Source organism: Hypanus sabinus, chromosome 27, assembly GCF_030144855.1.
Source record: "Hypanus sabinus isolate sHypSab1 chromosome 27, sHypSab1.hap1, whole genome shotgun sequence".
NCBI classification, from domain to species: Eukaryota; Metazoa; Chordata; class Chondrichthyes; order Myliobatiformes; family Dasyatidae; genus Hypanus; species Hypanus sabinus.
Window position 1 is genome coordinate 41,584,279 of NC_082732.1, and position 19,649 is coordinate 41,603,927.

Here is a 19,649-nt window from a genome sequence, read left to right on the forward strand (position 1 = left end):
GCTTTGTCAAAGGCAGGTCAAGCCTTAGAGGCTGATTGAATTTTTTGAGGATGTGACTAAACACGTTGATGAAGGTAGAGCAGTAGATGTAGTGTATATGGATTTCAGCAAGGCATTTGATAAGGTACCCCATGCAAGTCTTATTGAGAAAGTAAGGAGGCATGGGATCCAAGGGGACCTTGCTTTGTGGATCCAGAACTGGCTTGCCACAGAAGGCAAACAGTGTTTGTAGATGGGTCATATTCTGCATGGAGGTCAGTGACCAGCGGTGTGCCTCAGGGATCTGTTCTGGGATCCCTTCTCTTCATGAGTTTTATAAATGACCTGGATGAAGAAGTGGAGGGATGGGTTAGTAAATTTGCTGATGACACAAAAGTTCAGTTGTGGATAGTGTGGAGGGCTGTCAGAGATTAAAGCGGGACATTGATAGGATGCAAAACTGGGCTGAGAAGTGGCAGATGGAGTTCAACCCAGATAAATGTGAAGCGTTTCATTCTGGTAGGTCAAATATGATGGCAGAATATAGTATTAATGGTAAGACTTGGAAGTGTGGAGGACCAGAGGGATCTTGGGGTCCGAGTCCACAGGACACTCAAAGCTCCTGCGCAGGTTGTCTGTGAGGTTAAGAAGGCGTACGGTGCATTGGCCTTCATCAACCGTGGGATTGAGTTTAAGGGCCGAGAGGTAATGTTACAGCTTTATAGGACCCTGGGTCAGACCCCACTTGGAGTACTGTGTTCAGTTCTGGTCACCTCACTACAGAAAGGATGTACAAACTATAGAAAGGGTGCAGAGGAGATTTACAAGGATGTTGCCTGGATTGGGGAGCATGCCTTATGAGAACAGGTTGAGTGAACTTGGCCTTTTCTCCTCAGAGCAACGGAAGATGAGAGGTGACCTGATAGAGGTGTATAAGATGATGAGAGGCATTGATCGTGTAGATAGTCAGAGGCTTTTTCCCAGGGCTGAAATAGCTAATACAAGAGGGCACAGTTTTAAGGTGCTTGGAAGTAGGTACAGAGGAGATGTCAACGGTAAGTTTTTTATGCAGAGAGAGAGGTGAGTGTGTGGAATGAGCTGCCGGCAACAGTAGTGGAGACAGATACGATAGGGTCTTTTAAGAGACTCCTGGATAGGTGCATGGAGATTAGAAGAATAGAGGGCTATGGGTAACCCTAGGTAATTTCTAAAGTAAGTACATGTTTGGCACAGAATTGTGGGCCAAAGGGTCTGTATTGTGCTGTAGGTTTTCTATGTTTCAATGATTCAGGAACAACTGCTTTCCCTCTGCCATCCAATTTCTGTTTGGACAAGTAATCCATGAACAGTACTTTTTTAAAATTTCTATTTTTGCACTTCTTATTTAATTTAACTAACTAATGTATATACTGTAATTCACAGTTTTCTATTATTATGTACATTGTACTGCTGCCACAAAGCTAACACATTTCATGACATATGCCAGTGATATTAAACCTGATTCTGATTCTCATGTTGAATCTTTCTGAATTAGGGTGTGATCTCCCATCCTGGAACCTCTCCTATGGCTCCTCCACTTCCATACCTACTTGGTCCAGATACTGAGTAGCAGTGAGGACTCTGTTAGTGCAGTAAGGAAAACCTTTTGACGGTCTTTGACAGCCAGCAAAGCTGGGGCTGGAGCTTGGCCAGCTGTCAAAGCTGAGAGCAATTTTTAATAGTGCTATAAATGTTTAAAGTTTATTACAACTGAAGTAAATATTTTAGCTTTAATATTTATTTTACTATTTAAATATTCAAATTTCAATTATAATTTATAAACTACCAACGTCTAATGCACTTAAAATTAACTAAAACATTAAGTAAAGGGAAACACACACAAAATGCTGAAGGAACTCAGCAGGTCAGGCAGCATCTATGGAGAGGAATAAACAGTCAACACCCTTCATTGGCTCAAAATGTTGACTGTTTCTTTGTTTCCATAGATGCTGCCTGACTTCCAGAGTTCCTTCAGCATTTTGTGTATATCGCTCTGGATTTCCAGCATCTGCAGAATCTCTCATGTTTAACTAAAAGGAAGATGAAAAGGAACAATCTCCTGAGGTCAAGCAACATCTATAAGGAAAGTTGAGTTGTCAAAGTTTCAGGTTAAACCCAGCATCAGGACTGAAGGTAGAGAGAGAAGTTTTGTGAGGTGGGAGGGGGGAGTGGTGGGACTAGTGAGTGATTGTTGGGCTGAAGAGGGGTAAAATTTGGAGCCAGTTGGGGGAGGTCATAAAGACTTTGGTGAGAAAAGATTAAAAGATTCTCTCTATCTGTCACATATACATCAAAACATAGGTTTGCATCAAATCAAATCAGCAACGATTGTACTGGGTAGCCTGCAAGTGTGGCCATGCTTCCAGTGCCAAAATGGCATAACCACAGTATGTCTTTGAACTGCGCGGGGAAACTGGAGCACTCGCAGGAAAACCACACAGTCGCGGGGAGCACATACAAACTCCTTACAGACAGTGGTGGGAATTGCACCCAGATTACTGGTGCTTGAATAACAGTATGCTATTCACTCCTGAAAAAGAGACTGGCTTGCTACATTCAAGACACTGAAACATACAGTGAAGTGCGCCATTTGCGTTAATGACTGACACAGTATGAGGAGAGATGGATTAAGCTGGATGGACGTAATGGAGCAATTCGCATTTTTTCTTGTTTGTCCCATTTTTTTCCATTATGTAGAGTCGTTAGCATACGTTAGCACTGATGACCCAAGATCAATTCCAGCCACTATCAATAAGAAGTTTATACACTCTCACTGCAGCCAACTGGGTTTCCTCCGGGTGCTCCAGTTTCCTCCCACATTCCAAAGATGTATGGTTACAATTAGTGAGTTGAGAGCATGTTGCATTGGCGGCAGAGGTGTGGTGACACTGGCTGCCCAGCATAATTCTCCCTGATTTGATTTGACACAAGACATAAGGAATTGGATTAGTTCACAATCCACTAGGAGTCTGTAGAGATTCGGTATGACACCAAAAACTAGCAAGTTTCTTCCGATGTACCGTGGAGAGAACACTGACCGGTTGTATCACCGCCTGGGATGGACGGGCCACTGCACAGGACTGGAAAAAGCTGCAGAGGATGGGAAACCCAGCCAGCTCCATCATGGGCACTGGCCTCCCCAGCATTCAGGAAAGGATGTCACAGAAGCTTGGCAGTTAGTGCAACACTCTACAGCACCTGTAATCAAGGTTCAATTCCCGCCGCTGCCTGAAAGGACTTTGTAAATTCTCATGACCACGTGCGATTCACCCGGGTGCTTTGGTTTCCTCACACATTTACAAGACATACAGGTTAGTAGGTTAATTGGTCACATGGGAGCAATTGTTTGGTACAGGCTTGTTGGGAAGGCCCTGTTACCGTGATGTATCTCTAATTAAATAAAATAAATAAATAATTTTAAGATGGTGACTCATTTTCCCTTTGCCTCAAGATATTAAGCCCAATGAAATCAGTATTTTTTAAAATAATTTAGAATTACAGTGCAGAATGGGCCCTTCCAGCTGCTGAGCCACATTGGCAGCAACCTACCGATTTTACTAGCCTAATCACAGGAAAATCTATGCGGACTAATAAACTACGAATTGGTATGTCTACTGGATGTATGACTGCCACTACTGGAATGTGGGAGGAAACCGGAGCACCTGGAGGAGACCCACGTGGTCATGGGGAGAACGTACAAGCCCCTTACCGAAAGTGCCGGAATTGAAGTCCAATCTTCGACGCCCCGAGCTGTAATAGCGTCTCGCTTACGGCAGTGCTAATGTGGCGCTTTGGGTCTCCAATGATTCTGACATGTGGTAAGGAAGGCAAATCCACCCCCAGCATTAATGTTACGGAATCTCACTGGATTGGCCCTGCCTCTGGATTCCATGGGATTTCCCTGACACAAGGAACTGGCAGGTACCTCATTAGTGAAATCAGACAATGCTGGAAACACTCATCAGGCCAGGCAGCATCTGTGAAGAGAGAAACAGTTAATTTTCAAGGTCAAGTTGAAATTTAGTGTACATATTTACAACCAAATGAAGCAATGTTCCTCCAGACCATGGTGCACCCACATTATATATATATATCACACACAGCATATAAAACAAAATATTACCACAAATAAGCTATGGAAATGTCATTCGAAATGCACGTGGTGTGTGCAGCCCAGGTGTTTCAGGAGCAACAATCAAACTCAGCCTGTCGAGCAATGTCTGTGGGATTGTTCATTTATTTGCTTATTGAAATACAGTGCAGAAAGGCCCTTCTGACCCTTCAAGCAACCCTTGCCAAATTATGAGACAATTTACAATGCACAAGTAACCTGCCGATCGGCACAGCTTTGGACTGTGGGAGGAACTGGAGCACCTGGAGGAAACACACTGCAGAGAAATTGTTATTTTGTTTTTTGATTTATTTTGTAATTTTATGCCTTTGTATTGTACTGCTGCTGCAAAGCAACAAATTTCACATAACTTATGAAAACTTTAATGCACCTGATTCTTAAAGGAATTGTTGTTCCAAGTCAAAGACTGGACTGTCTTGTCAGAAATAGCAAAGAGAGGAAAACTATTTGGTTATTTTCCCTCTTTTTCCATCGTGGTGAGAACCCAACCTGAAACTTTAATTACTTCTAACATGTGATAGTGTTGTGGACATGCTATGTTGGCGCTGGAATGTGTGACAACACTTGCAGGCTGCCCCCAGTACACACTCAGGTGTGTCGTTGGAAACACAAATGAGGCATTTCACAAACACAAGAGATTCTGCAGATGCTGGAAATCCAGAGCAACACACACATAGCAGGTTATTTCATCAGGAGTTTGAGGAGATTTGGCTTGTCACCTAAAACACTCGAAAACTTCTACAGATGTACCATGGAGAGCATTCTGACAGGCTGCATCACTGTCCGGTTTGGGGGGGCTACTGCACAGGACTGAAAGAAACTGCAGAAAGTGGTAAAATTAATCAGCTCCTTCTTGGTTACTAGCCTCTGTAGTATCTAAGACATCTTCAAGCAGCGGTACTGTGGTGAACTACATATACCTGTCTGGACACGCCCCTCTGCTGACTGCTCCTGTGGCTCCTCCCACAGACCCCTGTATAAAGGCAATTGGAGGCACTGCTCCTTCCTCAGTCTCCAGGATGTTGTGTGGTGGTCTCTTGCTGCTAATAAAAACTTATTGTTCGCTTCCCATCTCCGAGAGTTATTGATGGTGCATCAGGTACTTCAGAAAGGTGGCATCCATTATTAAGGACCCCCATCACCTAGGACATGACTTTTCTCACTGTTACCATCAGGTAGGAGGTACAGAAGCCTGAAGACACACACTCAGCGGTTCAGGAACAACTTCTTCCCCTCTGCCATCTGATTCCTAAATGGACATTGAACCCATGAACACCACCTCACCTTTTTCTACATTATTTCTATTTTTGCACTGGTTTTAATGTAACTATTTAATATATTGATTTACTTGTTTTATTCTTTTTTCAATATTATCATGTATTGCTTTGTTCTGATGCTGCTAAGTTAACAAATTTCATGACATACAGCATGCCGATGATATTAAACCCGATTCTGACTGTGACTGAGAAGATACAGGAAGAACTCAGCAGGTCCGGCAGCATCTAGGGAAATGAATAAACAGTCGCTGTTTTGGCCAAGGCCCTTTGTCAGGGCTGGAAAGGAAGGGGGGAAAACACCAAGGTAAAAAGGTGAGGGGAGGGGAAAGAGGATAGCTAGGTGACAGGTGAAACCAAGTGGGTGGGAAGGTGAAGGGCTGGAGAAGAAGGAATCTGATAGGAGAGGAGAGTGGACCGTTATGAGAAAGGGAAGGGGGAGGGAGGTAATAGGGCAGGTGAAGAAAGGTAGGACAGAGTGGGGAATAGAAGGAAAGGGGAGGGTGAGGGAAAAAAATTGACTATGTTTTGATGTAAATAAACTTGAATCTTGAATCCTCTTTCTCCACAGATGCTGCCTGACATGTTGAGTGTTCCCAACACATCTCGATTTTATTTCGGATTGCAGCACCTGGAGATTTTCCTTTTTTACATTTTAGTTCCTTTTTGATGTTCTTGCTCGGAGAGGACAGGTGAGAGATTTCAAGGGGAAATCAGTGGCAGCTTCTTCATTCAAAGCGCGGTACGTGTTTGGAACGAGCTGCCAGGAATAGTGGTTGACACAGGCATATTAGCATTTAAGAGCCACTACGTATGTATGTGAGGTTCCAAGGTCAACGGGTCAAATGGGAGAAGATGGGATTAGCTCGCTGGGTAACAGTGTCATGATAGATGGGATGGGTCAAAGGGTATGTTTCCATTCTATAAGTCTCTACGAGATTCAGCTGTGTGTGACATTAGCTAGCAAAATCTGGTACAAGTGTACACATACAACATATTTGTACATATACATGTACACCTCGACTCTGAACTGATCCTGCAACCTAAGGACAATTTAAATGCAGGGGCAGATGGGTTGAAAAGGCCAGGTGTAGGGACCAGAGGTGAGGGTCAGGCTGGTTCTGCGGGCATGCCCCGGGCTTTCGTGTCTGAGCACTCACTTTCATCCTGAAAGCTATTTGCTTACTTTTATTGTTTACACAATTGTTTTTGCACACTGGGTGTCTGTCAGGAGCAAGAGAACATCTGCAGATATTGGAAGGTATTTTTTAAATGGGTTATCCTGGGTTTCTTGCATTATGGCTGCCTGTAAGGAGACAAATCGCAAGGGTGTATAATACATACTTTGATGATAATTGTACTTTGAACTCACTTTCAAAAACTCTGCAACTCATGTTCTCAATATTACATATAATTTGTTTATTTTTATCGCACATTTTGTCTTTTGCGCATTAGTTGTTTTCGGACCTTGTTATTTATAATTTTTCATAAATTCTATTGTATATTTTATTTTCCTGTAAATACCTGCCGGAAAAGGAATCTTAGGACAGTATACATATAAAAGTACTTTTACTTTCAACTTTAGCCAGTGCAATCTGGCGCACGTGTGTACACATACAACACATGTTTGTCATGTGAGAATACATATTAGCCTATCTATTATGCCGCGTTCTGTGTACGACGTATTAAGTGTTTAGGCATTAAGGTGGATAATTCTTGATGTCAAATAATGGGACGAGGTGAAATCCAATCATCCATCTACTTCATTTCCTAAACTGACTCTTACCTGCTCTGGGGGTGGTGGGGATATCCAATCACTGGAAAGGACATTTCTTGACAGAAAAGTGCATGTGCGTCTTTCTAGTGACCGAGAGCGAATGTCTGATGTAAGAGCACCGCACAGTATTCGCCCTCCCTTAAATCAAAATGGCATTGTGTTGGTCTCCGGGTTGTGAAGCGGACTGAGAAATTCTCTGTTACCGTGGCATTGTGTTGGTCTCCGCGTTGTAGAGCGGGCGGAGGAATTCTCACTGTACCGTGGCAGTGTGTTGTTTTCAAGACAGACTCCGGCCCTCGCTCACCCCCAACCTCCGAGCCGAGTCTCGAACCTCTGGAGGAAGGGAGGCGGAAACTTCAGCCGCTGCTTTTAATTTGGATGGCCGCGGTGAGATAAGAGCATCCCTAGTGGTTGTTGGCTTGATTGATCCCTGGGTCGATTGTCCAACTCTTGTTATGGCAACATCAAAAATGTTCAGACCGTACTTGGACTCCGAGAGGAGGGAGGGACCGAGTTTCTCTTAATCGGATGGATGTCGTGCTCTTTGTTTTCTGCAATGCTGGTAACTGTTCCCGAGAGGTCTGAAGGTAAGTGTTGCGGGTATGGGAGCTTGTGTTTCAGTGGAGTGTGCATTTGTTAAAGCGGGCAGCTCCAATCCACCGTCGACTTGACTCACTGAAATCAAAAACCTGTTTCGTGTTTTCAAGCACTTCCCCTCCCCCTTTAGGGTTTTTAAACGCCAACTCAACCCTGATGTATTTAACTTGCGCTTAACTAACATCTTCCTGCCTTTTGTTCTCATGTTTACACTTTATCCCAATGTAAAGCACTTTGAGCGACATCGTTTGTATGAAAATAAGTTGTTATTAGGCTTTGATTCAACCCAGTCGACAGGGCCAACATGTCGAAGTTTGTTCCCGTCTCAGGATGGGATGATGGGGGAAAAATAATTTCTTTAGGAGGAAGTTGTTCAAGTGTAGAGAAATTAAATTTAAATATGCAATCACATTCGTGTTGAGTGATTTTTTTTTTGCGGGGTGAACTACCTTTTAATGGGTTTACTTACCAGTCAGGAGATAATTCCCGATGACAAAATGCTTGTTATTAGCATCTTTTGGGGTTATTGTTCAATAAAATAAGGTTTGCTAACAAGTCTTTTCTTTTTATTGAGACCTTTCTTTGCCCTTGGATGCCGCAATGAAATATCTAAACGATAAAGGAAATAATAATGTGGGGCATTGTTTGTTGCAAGCTTATCTAAGCAAGATGCATTTTCTTTTAAGACGATGACGCGTATTGGTGATGGACAGAGCGGGTGGCCAATCGCTATCGTAGTGAGCCCTTGATTGACGTCACCGCACCAATCACCATAAAGGAGGACGGGCCTTGGGTGTGATAAGTGGATACATTGTGAATGATCCTTTGGTAGCTGGTCTGTGAGTAACATTTATAATTCCTCTTCAATGTTTGAATTTTTATGAATTTATAGATTAAAATTAAATTGAAAAAGGGCTTCGTTTATAAGCCGCATACAAGAATACGCGTTTAGAATATAAATCAATCCAATTCTAACTGAGGTTGAATGATGAAAGTAATTGTGTTTGCCTCTCGACTGTAAAGCACCCGCAGAAATTAGACAAAGCTCCGACTAGCCCATGTGTGGTATTTGTGTGCTCATCCACATTGCACAGGTCCAGCCACAGCCGTGTATTGTTCACCAATCAAGGGGAGATTTTTTTTATGTGACACGATGGCTCAAAGTATGCAGAGAACTGGTTACAATCAAGACATCACACATACAAGCACACGGTCATTTAATGAATGTATTCCACCCCCCCCCCCCCCCCCCCGTGCCTTGGCTGAGAAATAACCCTTTCGAATTCAGCAGCTGGTACGTGAAGAGAGATTGTCTGCTTCGTTCCAATTATGTTGCCTTTCTATGAACAAGGGGGAAAAATCTGAGTCACTGGGCCTGGTTAGAGAATGGGCTGATTTCTCTCTCTCTCTCCCTCTCTCCACACACAGACACACACTCACGCAAACACATACGGACACGGATATACACAGTGACTGACACACATTGATGCAGGCATGCACAGTCACACTCACACACTCACACACACACACACACACACACAACCTTTTTATTCCTCAGCAAGTGAACAGTGGCAGACAAGTTAATGCCAGTCATCCTGAATTCACAGGCAATGTGAATTCCCAAGCAGAGGGATTTTGGAATATCCTGCCTTGGCCATCCTGAAGCTGCGGGAGAAAGAATGGACAAAATTAAATTAAAATTGGCGAGTTTTTTTCCACAGTTGATCACAGTGAGGAAAGTTCAGCGGGGTGCTTGACAATCTTTTTCAGGAATTTTGTTACTGTGGGAGTGTTGAAGAGCAGCTCTGAGTGGTTTTTAATGATGAAGGGTGTGCAGAAACAAAAATCCCCAACAGCAGACTGTAATGTGGACTGTGAATTGAGTTACAGAAAATAATAAGTATATCAACAAGACAAAAGAGACCATCATGACATTGCATCATGTTAGTACACCCTATAGCAAAATACAGCAGGAAAACTAATTTAAAACAACTGTTCAAAGTTTCTTTCTGATAAAATTGCTCAATATTCAGAATAATCCGGTCAAGAAGAGATGGGTTTTCAACGGACAATTTTAATTGGATGTATTGAGTGACACAGATTCAGTATCAGGTTTATTATCACTGATATTTGTTGTGAAACGTGTTGCTTAATGGTGGCAGAACAGTGCAATACATAGAGTATACAATCACATATGTATATTTGCATACATATATAATACGTAGAGCAAAAATACTCGGGTAATGTTCATGGGTGCATTGTCTACTCATAAATCTGATGGCGGGTGGAAGGATCCGTTTCTAAAATGTTGAGTATGCGTCTTCATGCTCCTTTATCTCCTCCTTGAGGATAGCGATGAGAAGAGGCCATGTCCTGGGAGGTGGGGTCCTTAATGATGGATGTCACCTTTTGATGCATCGCCTTTTGAAAATGTCTTTGATGCTGGGGAGGCAAGAGCCCTTGGTGGAGGTGGCTCCAGCCTTCCCACCATCCCTTCTGCATTTCACTGAGTGCATTTCTTAGTGAAACGTCGTGTTTGACCAGAATTTTCTTGTCCTCAAACACTGATCTATCTGTACTAAATAACAAATTGGTTGACTGGAATCACCTTCAATGTTATGAGCCTACAGTTGTACATTTTACTTGTTGTGGAAGTACAAAAATAACATTTTGACAGCATGGGAATCGTGTGGTCCAAACTGGGTAAAGGTGGCAGGTTCCTTTTTTTAACCATTCATCCCATACCGAGATGTAAGGTTTCGTGAGGAGACAGTTGCCTAACATCCGCATAACTGTGGCATGTCATCAAGTCTTTTTCAGGACTCTCCAAACCCACAAGTTTTCACGATTGTCTGACATTTTCATAACATGAAGTTGCCCAGCAAGTTGATAGGGTATTTAAGAAGGCATGTGGTGTGTTGGCCTCCCTGATGGCTGCATCTGCACCAGGATGCAGCTCCTTAGAGACCGTGTTAGGGAACTGGAGCTGCAGCTCGATGACCTTTGGCTTGTTAGCTGTTGTGCGTGTGCACGCACCCTTAAATATACCCACGGACTTGACCTCACTTGACTACACTGTTGTGTGTGTGCACGCGTCGGGGCGCCGGCATAACAAGCTTTTTGCACCGATTTTTTGGTGATTGCTCATCGTACGGCGTGTCTTGGGCATCTGAAACCCGGCGGAGCCCATCCCTCTCCAGGTTTTTGGAGTTGGCCGAATTCAAACTTGTTAGCTGTTGGGAGAGGTTTAAACTAATATGGTAAGGGGATGGGAACCAGTATGATAGAGCTGAGGGACTGAGGCAGCAGGTTTACAAGTAGGTGATGGGTGTAACATGAATGTAAGGAAGGGCAAGCTAATGATTGGGTATAAATGCAGACAGAGCAAACGATGTTCATCATGAACACCAATTTCTTGAATTTCCGGTAATAGCCCCCCACCTTTCTTCACCATTCCCCGTCCTCTTTCTCCTCTCTCACCTTGCCCACCCATCACCTCCCTCTGATGCTCCTTCCCATTTTATTTCTTCCATGACCTTCTATCCTTACCTATCAGACTCCCCCCTTCTCCAGCCTGTATCTCTTCCACCAATCAACCTCAGCTCTTTACTTCATTGCCCCCTCCCATTTTCATCCATCACCTTGTGTTTCTCTCTTCCCTCTCCCCACCTTTTAAATCTACTCCTCAGCTTTTCTTGCTCCAGTCTCAGCCCGAAACGTTGACTGGACTTTTTTCCATAGATGCTGCCCGGCCTGCTGAGTTCCTCCAACATTTTGTGTGTGTTGTTTGGATTTCCAGCATCTGCAAATGTTCTCTTGTTTGTGAGAGGTAAGGAGGGATTTTTTTAGCCAGAGAGTAGTGAATCTGAGGAATGCTCTGCCACAGACTGTGGTTGAGGTCAAGTCCGTGGGTATATTTAAGGTAGAAGTTGATTGCTTCCTGCTCAGACAGGGCATCAAAGGATATGGTGAGAGGGCAGGTGTTTGGGTTGACTGGGATCTGGGATCAGCCATGATGGAATGGCAGAGCGGACTCGAGCTAAGTGGCTTGTCGCTGCTCCTATGTCTTAGGGTCTTATGTCATGTGATGTAGGCGATTGTGGTCCCGTGACCATGATTATTCTTGGAAGATATCTCTACAGAAATGGTTTGCTATTGCCTTCTTCTGTGCAGAGTCCTTACAAGACAGGTGACCCCAGCCATTATCAACACTCTTCAGAGATTGTCTGCCTGGCATCAGTGGTCGCATAACCAGGACTTGTGATACGCACCAGCTGCTCGTACGATCATCCACCACCTGCTCCAATGGCTTCATTTGACCTTGATCGGTGGGGTGGGGGGGGGGGGCAAGCAGGTGCTACATCTTGCCCAAGGGTGACCTGCAAGCTAACAGAGGGAAGGAGCCCCTTACACCTCCTGTGATAGAGATGTACAAGATGACGAGAGGCATTGATTGAGTAGATAGCCAGAGACTTATTCCCAGGGCAGAAGTGGGTGGTACAAGGGGACGTATTTTTCAAGGGATTAGAGGAAAGTATAAAGGGGGTGTCAGAGGTGGGTTCTTTATGCAGAGAGTGCTGGGTGTGTGGATTGTGCCACTGGGGAGGCAGATACATTAGGAGGATTTAAGAAACTCTTAGATAGGCACTTGGATGGTAGAAAAATAGAGGGCTGTGTAGGAGAGAAGGTTAAGGGGTTGATACAATATTATGGACTGAAGGGTCTTGACTGTGCTATAATGTTCTATGTTCATACCTGACGTGTTGAGCCAGTGCATCTCCCCTCCTCTTGAAATATAATGCAAAAGGTATTTTAAATTCATCCGAAGATGGCCTCAAGTTAATGTCTCATCATAAAGGTGGCAGCATCTCCCAACTAAACACTGCATTGCTTGATCAAGAGGTTGAATGGGTGGTTTGGATCGAGGTGGGGTGTTAGTGAACACTGTGATTTTGATAGTGTTTTGTTTTACACCCTCCATTGGGTGGGGTCAATCATGGATGATGTGTCCCAATTGTCTATGTAATACACAACCCAGGGCAGTACAGTATGGAGAGCAAGCTGTTGCCCCTGTAGTAGGCTTCCCCCTCTCAACCCATCTGATGAATCCAAAAGAACAACAGAGACTGAAACAGTTTGGCACCAGCAGGAGTTGTCAGTCAGTGAACTTCCTTGGGTATTCCAGCTCCGGATTTTTCCTCTGGGTTTGCTCCTGAAGCCCTCCCCATGAGTGGGTTTAGCTGAAGACAGCGGAGGTTTGAGATCAGAGTTTTCCTTCTAGATATGCCGCTAACCACTGCTGATGAGCCCCATATGCCCAAAGCGACTGCTTTGAAGGTACCAGTAACCCGCCTTTGCCTCTTCTCCCATCAGTAGAAACGGTTCCACCGGCCTTAGTAGCTGAACCACATAGAAGGCCAGCAGCTGGACATGGTTGCAGAGGCTATTTGAGATGCATGTCATTGGGAGCATTTAATGGGTAGTGGGAGCTTATTCCCAATACTACAGCTGCCCCCCCCTTACCCCCCCCCCCACTAGCTATAACAACCTTAAGGAACTAACATTGGTTTATTATTGTCACATTAACTGAGATAAAGTGAAAAGGTTGTCTTGTATACTGTTCATACAGGAGTAGACTGTTTTCTAAACAGGGAGCAAATTCACAAATCTGAGGTGCAAAGGGTACTGGGAGTCCTCCTGCAGGATTCCCTAAAAGTTAACTTGCAGTTTGAGACAGTGGTAAGGAAGACAAATGCAATGTTAGCATTCATTTTGAGAAGACTAGAATATAAAAGCAAGGATGTGATGCTGAACCTTTATAAGGCCACAAGTCAGTCTGCACTTGGAGCATTGTGAGTGAGCAGCTTTAAGACCATAAGATATAGGATCAGAATTGGGCCATTTTGCTGATCCAATTTTCCTCTCAGCTCAATCTCCGGCCTTGCACCCATAACCCTTCATGTTCTGACCAATCAAGAATCTATCAACCTCTGCCTTAAATATACATAAAGACTTGGCCTCCACAGCTGCCTGTGGCAAAGAATCCCACAGATTCACCACTCTCTTTCTTCCTCACCTCTGTCCTAAAAGGATGCCCCCTCCTATTCTGAGACTGTGTCCAATGTATATTTAAGGCAGAGCCTGATAGATTCTCAACTGGTCAGGGTGGGAAGGGATATTGAGTGAAGGCAGGAGATTGGGGCTGAGAGGAAAAATGGATCAGCTATGATCAAATGGTGGAGCAGACACAATGGGCCAAATGGCCTAACTTTGCTCCTATATCTTATCTTAATAATAACTATAACAGATTCAATGAAAGACCACACCAACTTGGGTGTAAATAAAGTGAAATCAAGTAAGCTTTGTGTCAGCTTTCCAGGCAATCTATTGACAAACTTTAACTCATTCAGAATGCCGCAGCTAGAATTTTAACTAAAATCAGGATTGAGGAACATATCACTCCCATACTAGCTACTCTGCATTGGCTTCCTGTATCTTTTAAAATTGTTTTTTTAAAGTACTCTTACTTGTTGTTAAAGCTCTCAATGGTCTGGGACTGGAGTACATCATGGAATTGCTTTTGTCTCATAATCCTTCTTGAACTCTAAGGTTGGTTCCTTAAATATAAACGATCTCCCTCTAAAGATAACACAAAGTACACTGCAGATGCTGTGGTCAAATCAACACGTACAAAAGCTGGAAGAACTCTGCAGGTCGGCCCGAAACATTGACTGCTCATTTCAATGGATGCTGCCCGACCTGCTGAGTTCATCCAACTCCCTCTAAAGATAATTGGCAGGACAGCTTTTTTTTAACTATGTTCCTAAATTATGGAAATCAGTACCTAAAACTATAAGGGATGCAGACCCAGTTGACATCTTTAAACAGCAGCTCAAAACCTAATTATTTAACTTTGCTTTTAACCAACATCTTTTTGTCTTTTATTTTCACATTTGTACTTTGTAAAGCACTTTGAACTACATTGTATGAGAAGTGCTTTATAAATAAGTTATAGTTAGTACTATCATTTTCTAAAATCACTTAAAAGTTCGATGGTCAGAAGGTTGTTACTTCACAGAGTATCATAGACCACTTTCCCTGGTGTTGTGGTGGTTAATCTCAGTTAGGATGGCTCTGCATAAACACAAGAGATTCTGAAGATGCTGGAGATCCTGAGAAACACACACACAATGCTGGAGGAACTCAGCAAGTTGGACAGCATCCATGGAGGGGAATAAACAGGACTGGAAAGGAAGAGAGAAGAAGCCAGAATGAGAAGGTGGGGTTGTGGAAAGAGTATAAGCTGACAGGTGATAGAGAAGACCAGGTGAAGGGGAAGATGGGTGGATGGTGGAGGGGGAAATGAAGTAAGAAGCTCGGAGGTGATAGGTGAAGAGGCAGAAGGGTGAAGAAGAATGAATCTGGTGGGAGAGGAGAGTCTTGCCAAAGGGTTTCAGCCCAGAACATCAACAATACTCTTTTCCATAGATGCTGTCTGGCCTGCTGAGTTCCTCCAGCATGTTGTGTGTGTTGCTAGGAGAGGAGAGTGGATGATGGAAGAAAGGGAAGGAAGAGTGGAATCAGGGAGGTGATGTGCAGGTGAGAAGAGGAGAAAGGGTGAGTGAGGAAACTGAGTGAGGGAATGGAAAAAGGGAGAAGGAGGGAGGGGTAGGAGGGAATAGATTATTGGGAGTTGGAGAAATCAATGTTCACGCCATCAGGTTGGAGGTGCTGCTCTTCCAACCTGAGTTTGGCCTCGTCATGTCAGTGGTGGAGGCCATGGACCGACATGTTGGAATGGGAAGTTGAAATGAAATGGGTAGCGGCTGAGAGATGCTGCTTTTGCGGTGCACAGAATGAAGGTGTTCGATGAAGAGGTCCCCCAATCCGTGCTGGGTCTCACCAATGTGGAGGGGGCCGCACCAGGAGCACTGGAAACAATAGAGGACCCCCAAAATTATTGAAGGCAAGTCCATGGTAGTGCAGGAGATGGTTCATAGTGTTCTATTGCTGATGTAGGGTTCGAGTTATCCAGGTCGGTTCAAGAACCTGATTGTTGCAGGAAAGTACATTACTGTGCAAAAGTGTTAGGCACATATACATAACTAGGGTGCCTAAGAATGTTACACAGTACTGCAGTAATTTATGTGTTGCACTATACTGTTGCTGCAAAAAACAATTCATGACATGTGAGTGATGAGAAACGTGATTCTGATATGGATCTCTGTTGTGGGAAGGGGGCAGGGGGAGCGGGATTATAGTTGGGAAAATCAGGCTTCTGTACCTCCTCCCCAACCGCAGGCTGTGGTTGTGTATTTCTAGCACTTGTAGAATCTCTCATGTTTGTGATTTTCTCCACTGTGAAGTCTCTGAGGAATAGCTACTCTGAGGAAGTTTAAATCTCCTCTTTCACGGGAGGTCAGTGAAACCCTCTCTCGCTGCTCCCCCTCTGTGATCTCTGCTGCCCTCTGACTCTGCAACCTTGCCCTCACACATGCTTGCTCCAATCAGATTCATTTTCTGCCCTTCACCTTTTCCACCTATCATCTGCGAGCTTCTCAATTCAGCTCCCCTCCCTTACACACCCACCTTCCCCCTCACCTCGCTTCACTTATCACCTACACAAGGGATTCTGCAGATGCTGGAAATCCAGGACAAAATGCCGGAGGAGCTCAGGGGGTCAGGAGAGGAATAAGCAGTCAGTTGTTCAGCCGAAACCCTTCACAGTCCTGATTTCCATACCTTCACAGTCCTGATTTCCATACCTTCACAGTCCTGATTTCCATATCTGCTGAGTTCCTCCAGCGTTGTGAGAGTGTGTTCACCTAGCACCTGCCATCTTGTACTCCTTACCCCTCTCCCCACCTTCTTATTCTGGCTTCTTCCCCCTTCCTTTCCAGTCCTGATGAAGGGCCTTGGCGTGAAACATTGGTTCTTTATTCTCCTCTATAGATGCACTCTCACCTGCTGAGTTGTTCCAGCATTTTGTGTGTGTGTTGTTGTGGTTGATTTGGAAATGTTGTACAGATGGATAGAACAGATCCCATGATGTTACCTGAAGACAAGCAGGTTCCCCTGTGCTTGCTCTCTAATTGATTCTTCTGTCAACACCTTCAGAACAAATTTAACTTACTTGCTGTGTCACCTACTGTGACCATTTTTCAAAAGTAATTTATTGGCTCTGAACCTCCTGAAAGGTGCCATTAAATATTGAAAGAATGGATAGTAGAGTGCATAGAAAGCATGGTCTTATGGAAAATACAACACCGAAGGGGGCCATTTATCCCGCTGCTTGTATACCGAACGAAAAGGCGCTACTCGGCCTAATGCAACTTCTGGCACTTTATCCGTCGACCTGCAGATCAGGGCTGTTCTCGTACTTTTAAAGATTTGTCATGTGTATTGGAACATCGAAACGACCTGTGAAGCGAGTCGGTTGTGTCAATGACCAACACATTGCAAGTGTGCTGGGGGCAGCCCGCAAGTGGCACCATGTCGACACTTGCGATGTCATTCAACCGTACATATGTTTGCCTCCAAATGAAACAACGTTCCTCCACATATGAACACCTTAGGGTTAGGGCAGTGGAAATTGAACCCCTATGGATATACAGCTCAGAGTTGGCCCTTCTGGCCCTTCCAGCTGCGTTGACCAGCAACCCTCAATTTAATCCTAGCCTAATCACGGGACAATTTAGGATGACCAATTATCCCACCAACTGGTACGCCTTTAGAATTTGGGAGGAAACCAGAACACTCCGAGGAAACCCACGCGAGCTTGAGGAGAACGTACAAACTCCTTACAGGCAACAGTGGGAACTGAACCCGCTCTGCTAAACTTACGCTACCATACTAGGATGCTGTCTGAATTGGAGAGCTTGTCTTATGAAGACATGTTGAGTGAGCTTGTGCTTTTCTCTTTGGAGTGAGGGAGGATGAGAAGTGACTTAATAGAGTTGTACAAGATGATGATAAGAGGCATAGATCAAGTAGACACCGTGCGACAGGGTGGAAATGACTAGTACGAGGGGGCATCATTTTATGGTGATTGAAGGAAAGTATAGGGAGGTGTCAGAGGAAGGCTTTTTTTCACACAGAGAGTAAAATCTCTTGTTACAGAGTTGAGTGCTCTGCCAGGGGTAGTGGTAGAGGCAGATACAATGAAATCAAAGGCTCTACACAGATGCACCACAGTGAGCATTCTGACCAGTCGCATCACATTGTGGAATGCAAGAGCAAGTGCAGGGGATCAGAAAAATCTGCAGAGGGTTGTTGACTCTGCCAGCTCCATCGTGGGAACTAGCCTCCTCACCATCGAGAATATCTTCAAAATGTGATTCCTTGTAAAGACGGCGTCCTTCATTAAGGAACCCCACCACCCAGGACGTGCTCTCTTCTCATCAGAGTGGAGGTACAGGAGCCTGAAGGCACACACTCAATGTTTTAGCAACAGCTTCTTCCCCTCTGCCTCAGATTTCGGAATCCATGAACATGACCACACTATTCTTGCTTTCATTTTGCATTATTTATTTAATTGAATTGTATAAAATATTGCACTATACTGCTGCCGCAAAACAACACATTGTAATGACTTAGGTCATTGAAAATAAACCTGATTTTGATATAATTCTGGACATTTAAGAGTCTCTTAGGTAGCCACACGGATGATTGAAAAATGGAGAGCCATGTCAGGAAGAAGAGTTAGATTGATCTTAGAGTGGGCTTGGGTCAGCACAACTTCGTGGGCTGAAGGGCCTGAACTGTAATGTTCTACATTGTAAGTCTTAAGAAGAGTATTTTACTGGTTATAATGCACTTCAGGGTGTCCTGAAGGGAACGTAAATAGTGCAGTCGGCAACACAAAGCAAGCAGTGAGACAGGAGATCCTTCCAGCTGGAAAAAATACACAAGGACACATAATGCTGTAGAATTTATTTTGAATAAAACATAAGGGAATGCTTTTTCCTGAAAAATAACCTTGAAACAGATTCCTGCACACCGTAAACAGGAGATTCTGCAGGTGCTGGAAATCTGGAGATGCACACACAAAATGCAGGCGAAACTCCCCAGGTCGGGCAGCGTCTATGGAAATGAATAAACTGTTGACGCTTTGTGCCGAAACATTTCATCAGGATGCTGCCTGACCTGCTGAGTTCCTCCAGCAAGTTGTGTGTGACATTGAAGGAAACAAGCTCCTTGAAATGCCAGACTGGAACAGAAACCTCTGATGATATAGCAGGTGCGTGGAGAATGGACACCCTCATAGTCGTATAGAAAACAATTATTACCTGAGTCACTGGAGTAGAATTACAGACTCTTTAATGCAATGGGTGCAATTTAAGGGGCAAGTAGTTTCCAAATATTAAATACAAATAGTGGATAACAGATCCTGAATTCATTTTCTTAGTTGCATTAATAAGCAATATATTCCAAAGATATCAGAATCATGTTTAATATCATTGACCTGTGTAGTGAAATTTGGTCTTCTCTGGCAGCAGTACAGTGCAATACATGAAATAAACTAAATTACAATAAGAAATACTCTCAAGGTCCACTTCATTTGGTACAGGGGTGGTTTTCTGCCTTCTGTATTCCACTTCAAGGTTCAACAGGTTGTTCATTGAGAGATGCTCTTCTGCGCATCGCTGTTGTAACACGTGATTATTTGAGTTACTGTCACCTGCCTGTCAGCTTGAACCAGTCTGACCATTCACCTCTGACCTCTCTCATTAACAAGGTGCTTTCACCCACAGTCTGCCCCTCACTGTATGGTTTTGTTTCTCACACCATTCTCTGCAAACTCTGGGGACTGTTGGATGTGAAAATCCCAGGAGGTCATTAGTTTCTGGGA

The 19,649-nt window shown here is 44.0% G+C and overlaps 2 protein-coding genes across 4 annotated transcripts in view; one reads left to right on the plus strand and one right to left on the minus strand.

Annotated features, from left to right (window-relative positions):
- noc2l (NOC2-like nucleolar associated transcriptional repressor) overlaps nucleotides 1–7,335 on the minus strand; it is a 163,845-nt gene extending 156,510 nt beyond the window's left edge. Inside the window, exons 1-2 of one of the 2 annotated variants that reach the window (XM_059952319.1) lie at nucleotides 7,211–7,335; nucleotides 3,728–3,995 (exon numbers count right to left, since the gene is read on the minus strand). In XM_059952319.1, the coding sequence (XP_059808302.1) occupies nucleotides 3,728–3,864 (137 nt within the window). In that variant the 5' untranslated portion in view covers nucleotides 3,865–3,995; nucleotides 7,211–7,335. Of the gene's footprint in view, nucleotides 1–3,727; nucleotides 3,996–7,210 lie in introns of those variants that run through there. The other variant, XM_059952316.1, reaches the window with a different exon arrangement.
- Nucleotides 1–19,649, plus strand: part of klhl17 (kelch-like family member 17) — a 74,504-nt gene that overhangs the window by 3,878 nt on the left and 50,977 nt on the right. The window contains exons 2-3 of one of the 2 annotated variants that reach the window (XM_059952321.1): nucleotides 5,996–6,116; nucleotides 8,485–8,637. The gene's annotated coding sequence lies outside the window, so the exon portion shown is untranslated. Of the gene's footprint in view, nucleotides 1–5,995; nucleotides 6,117–7,647; nucleotides 7,789–8,484; nucleotides 8,638–19,649 lie in introns of those variants that run through there. The other variant, XM_059952320.1, reaches the window with a different exon arrangement.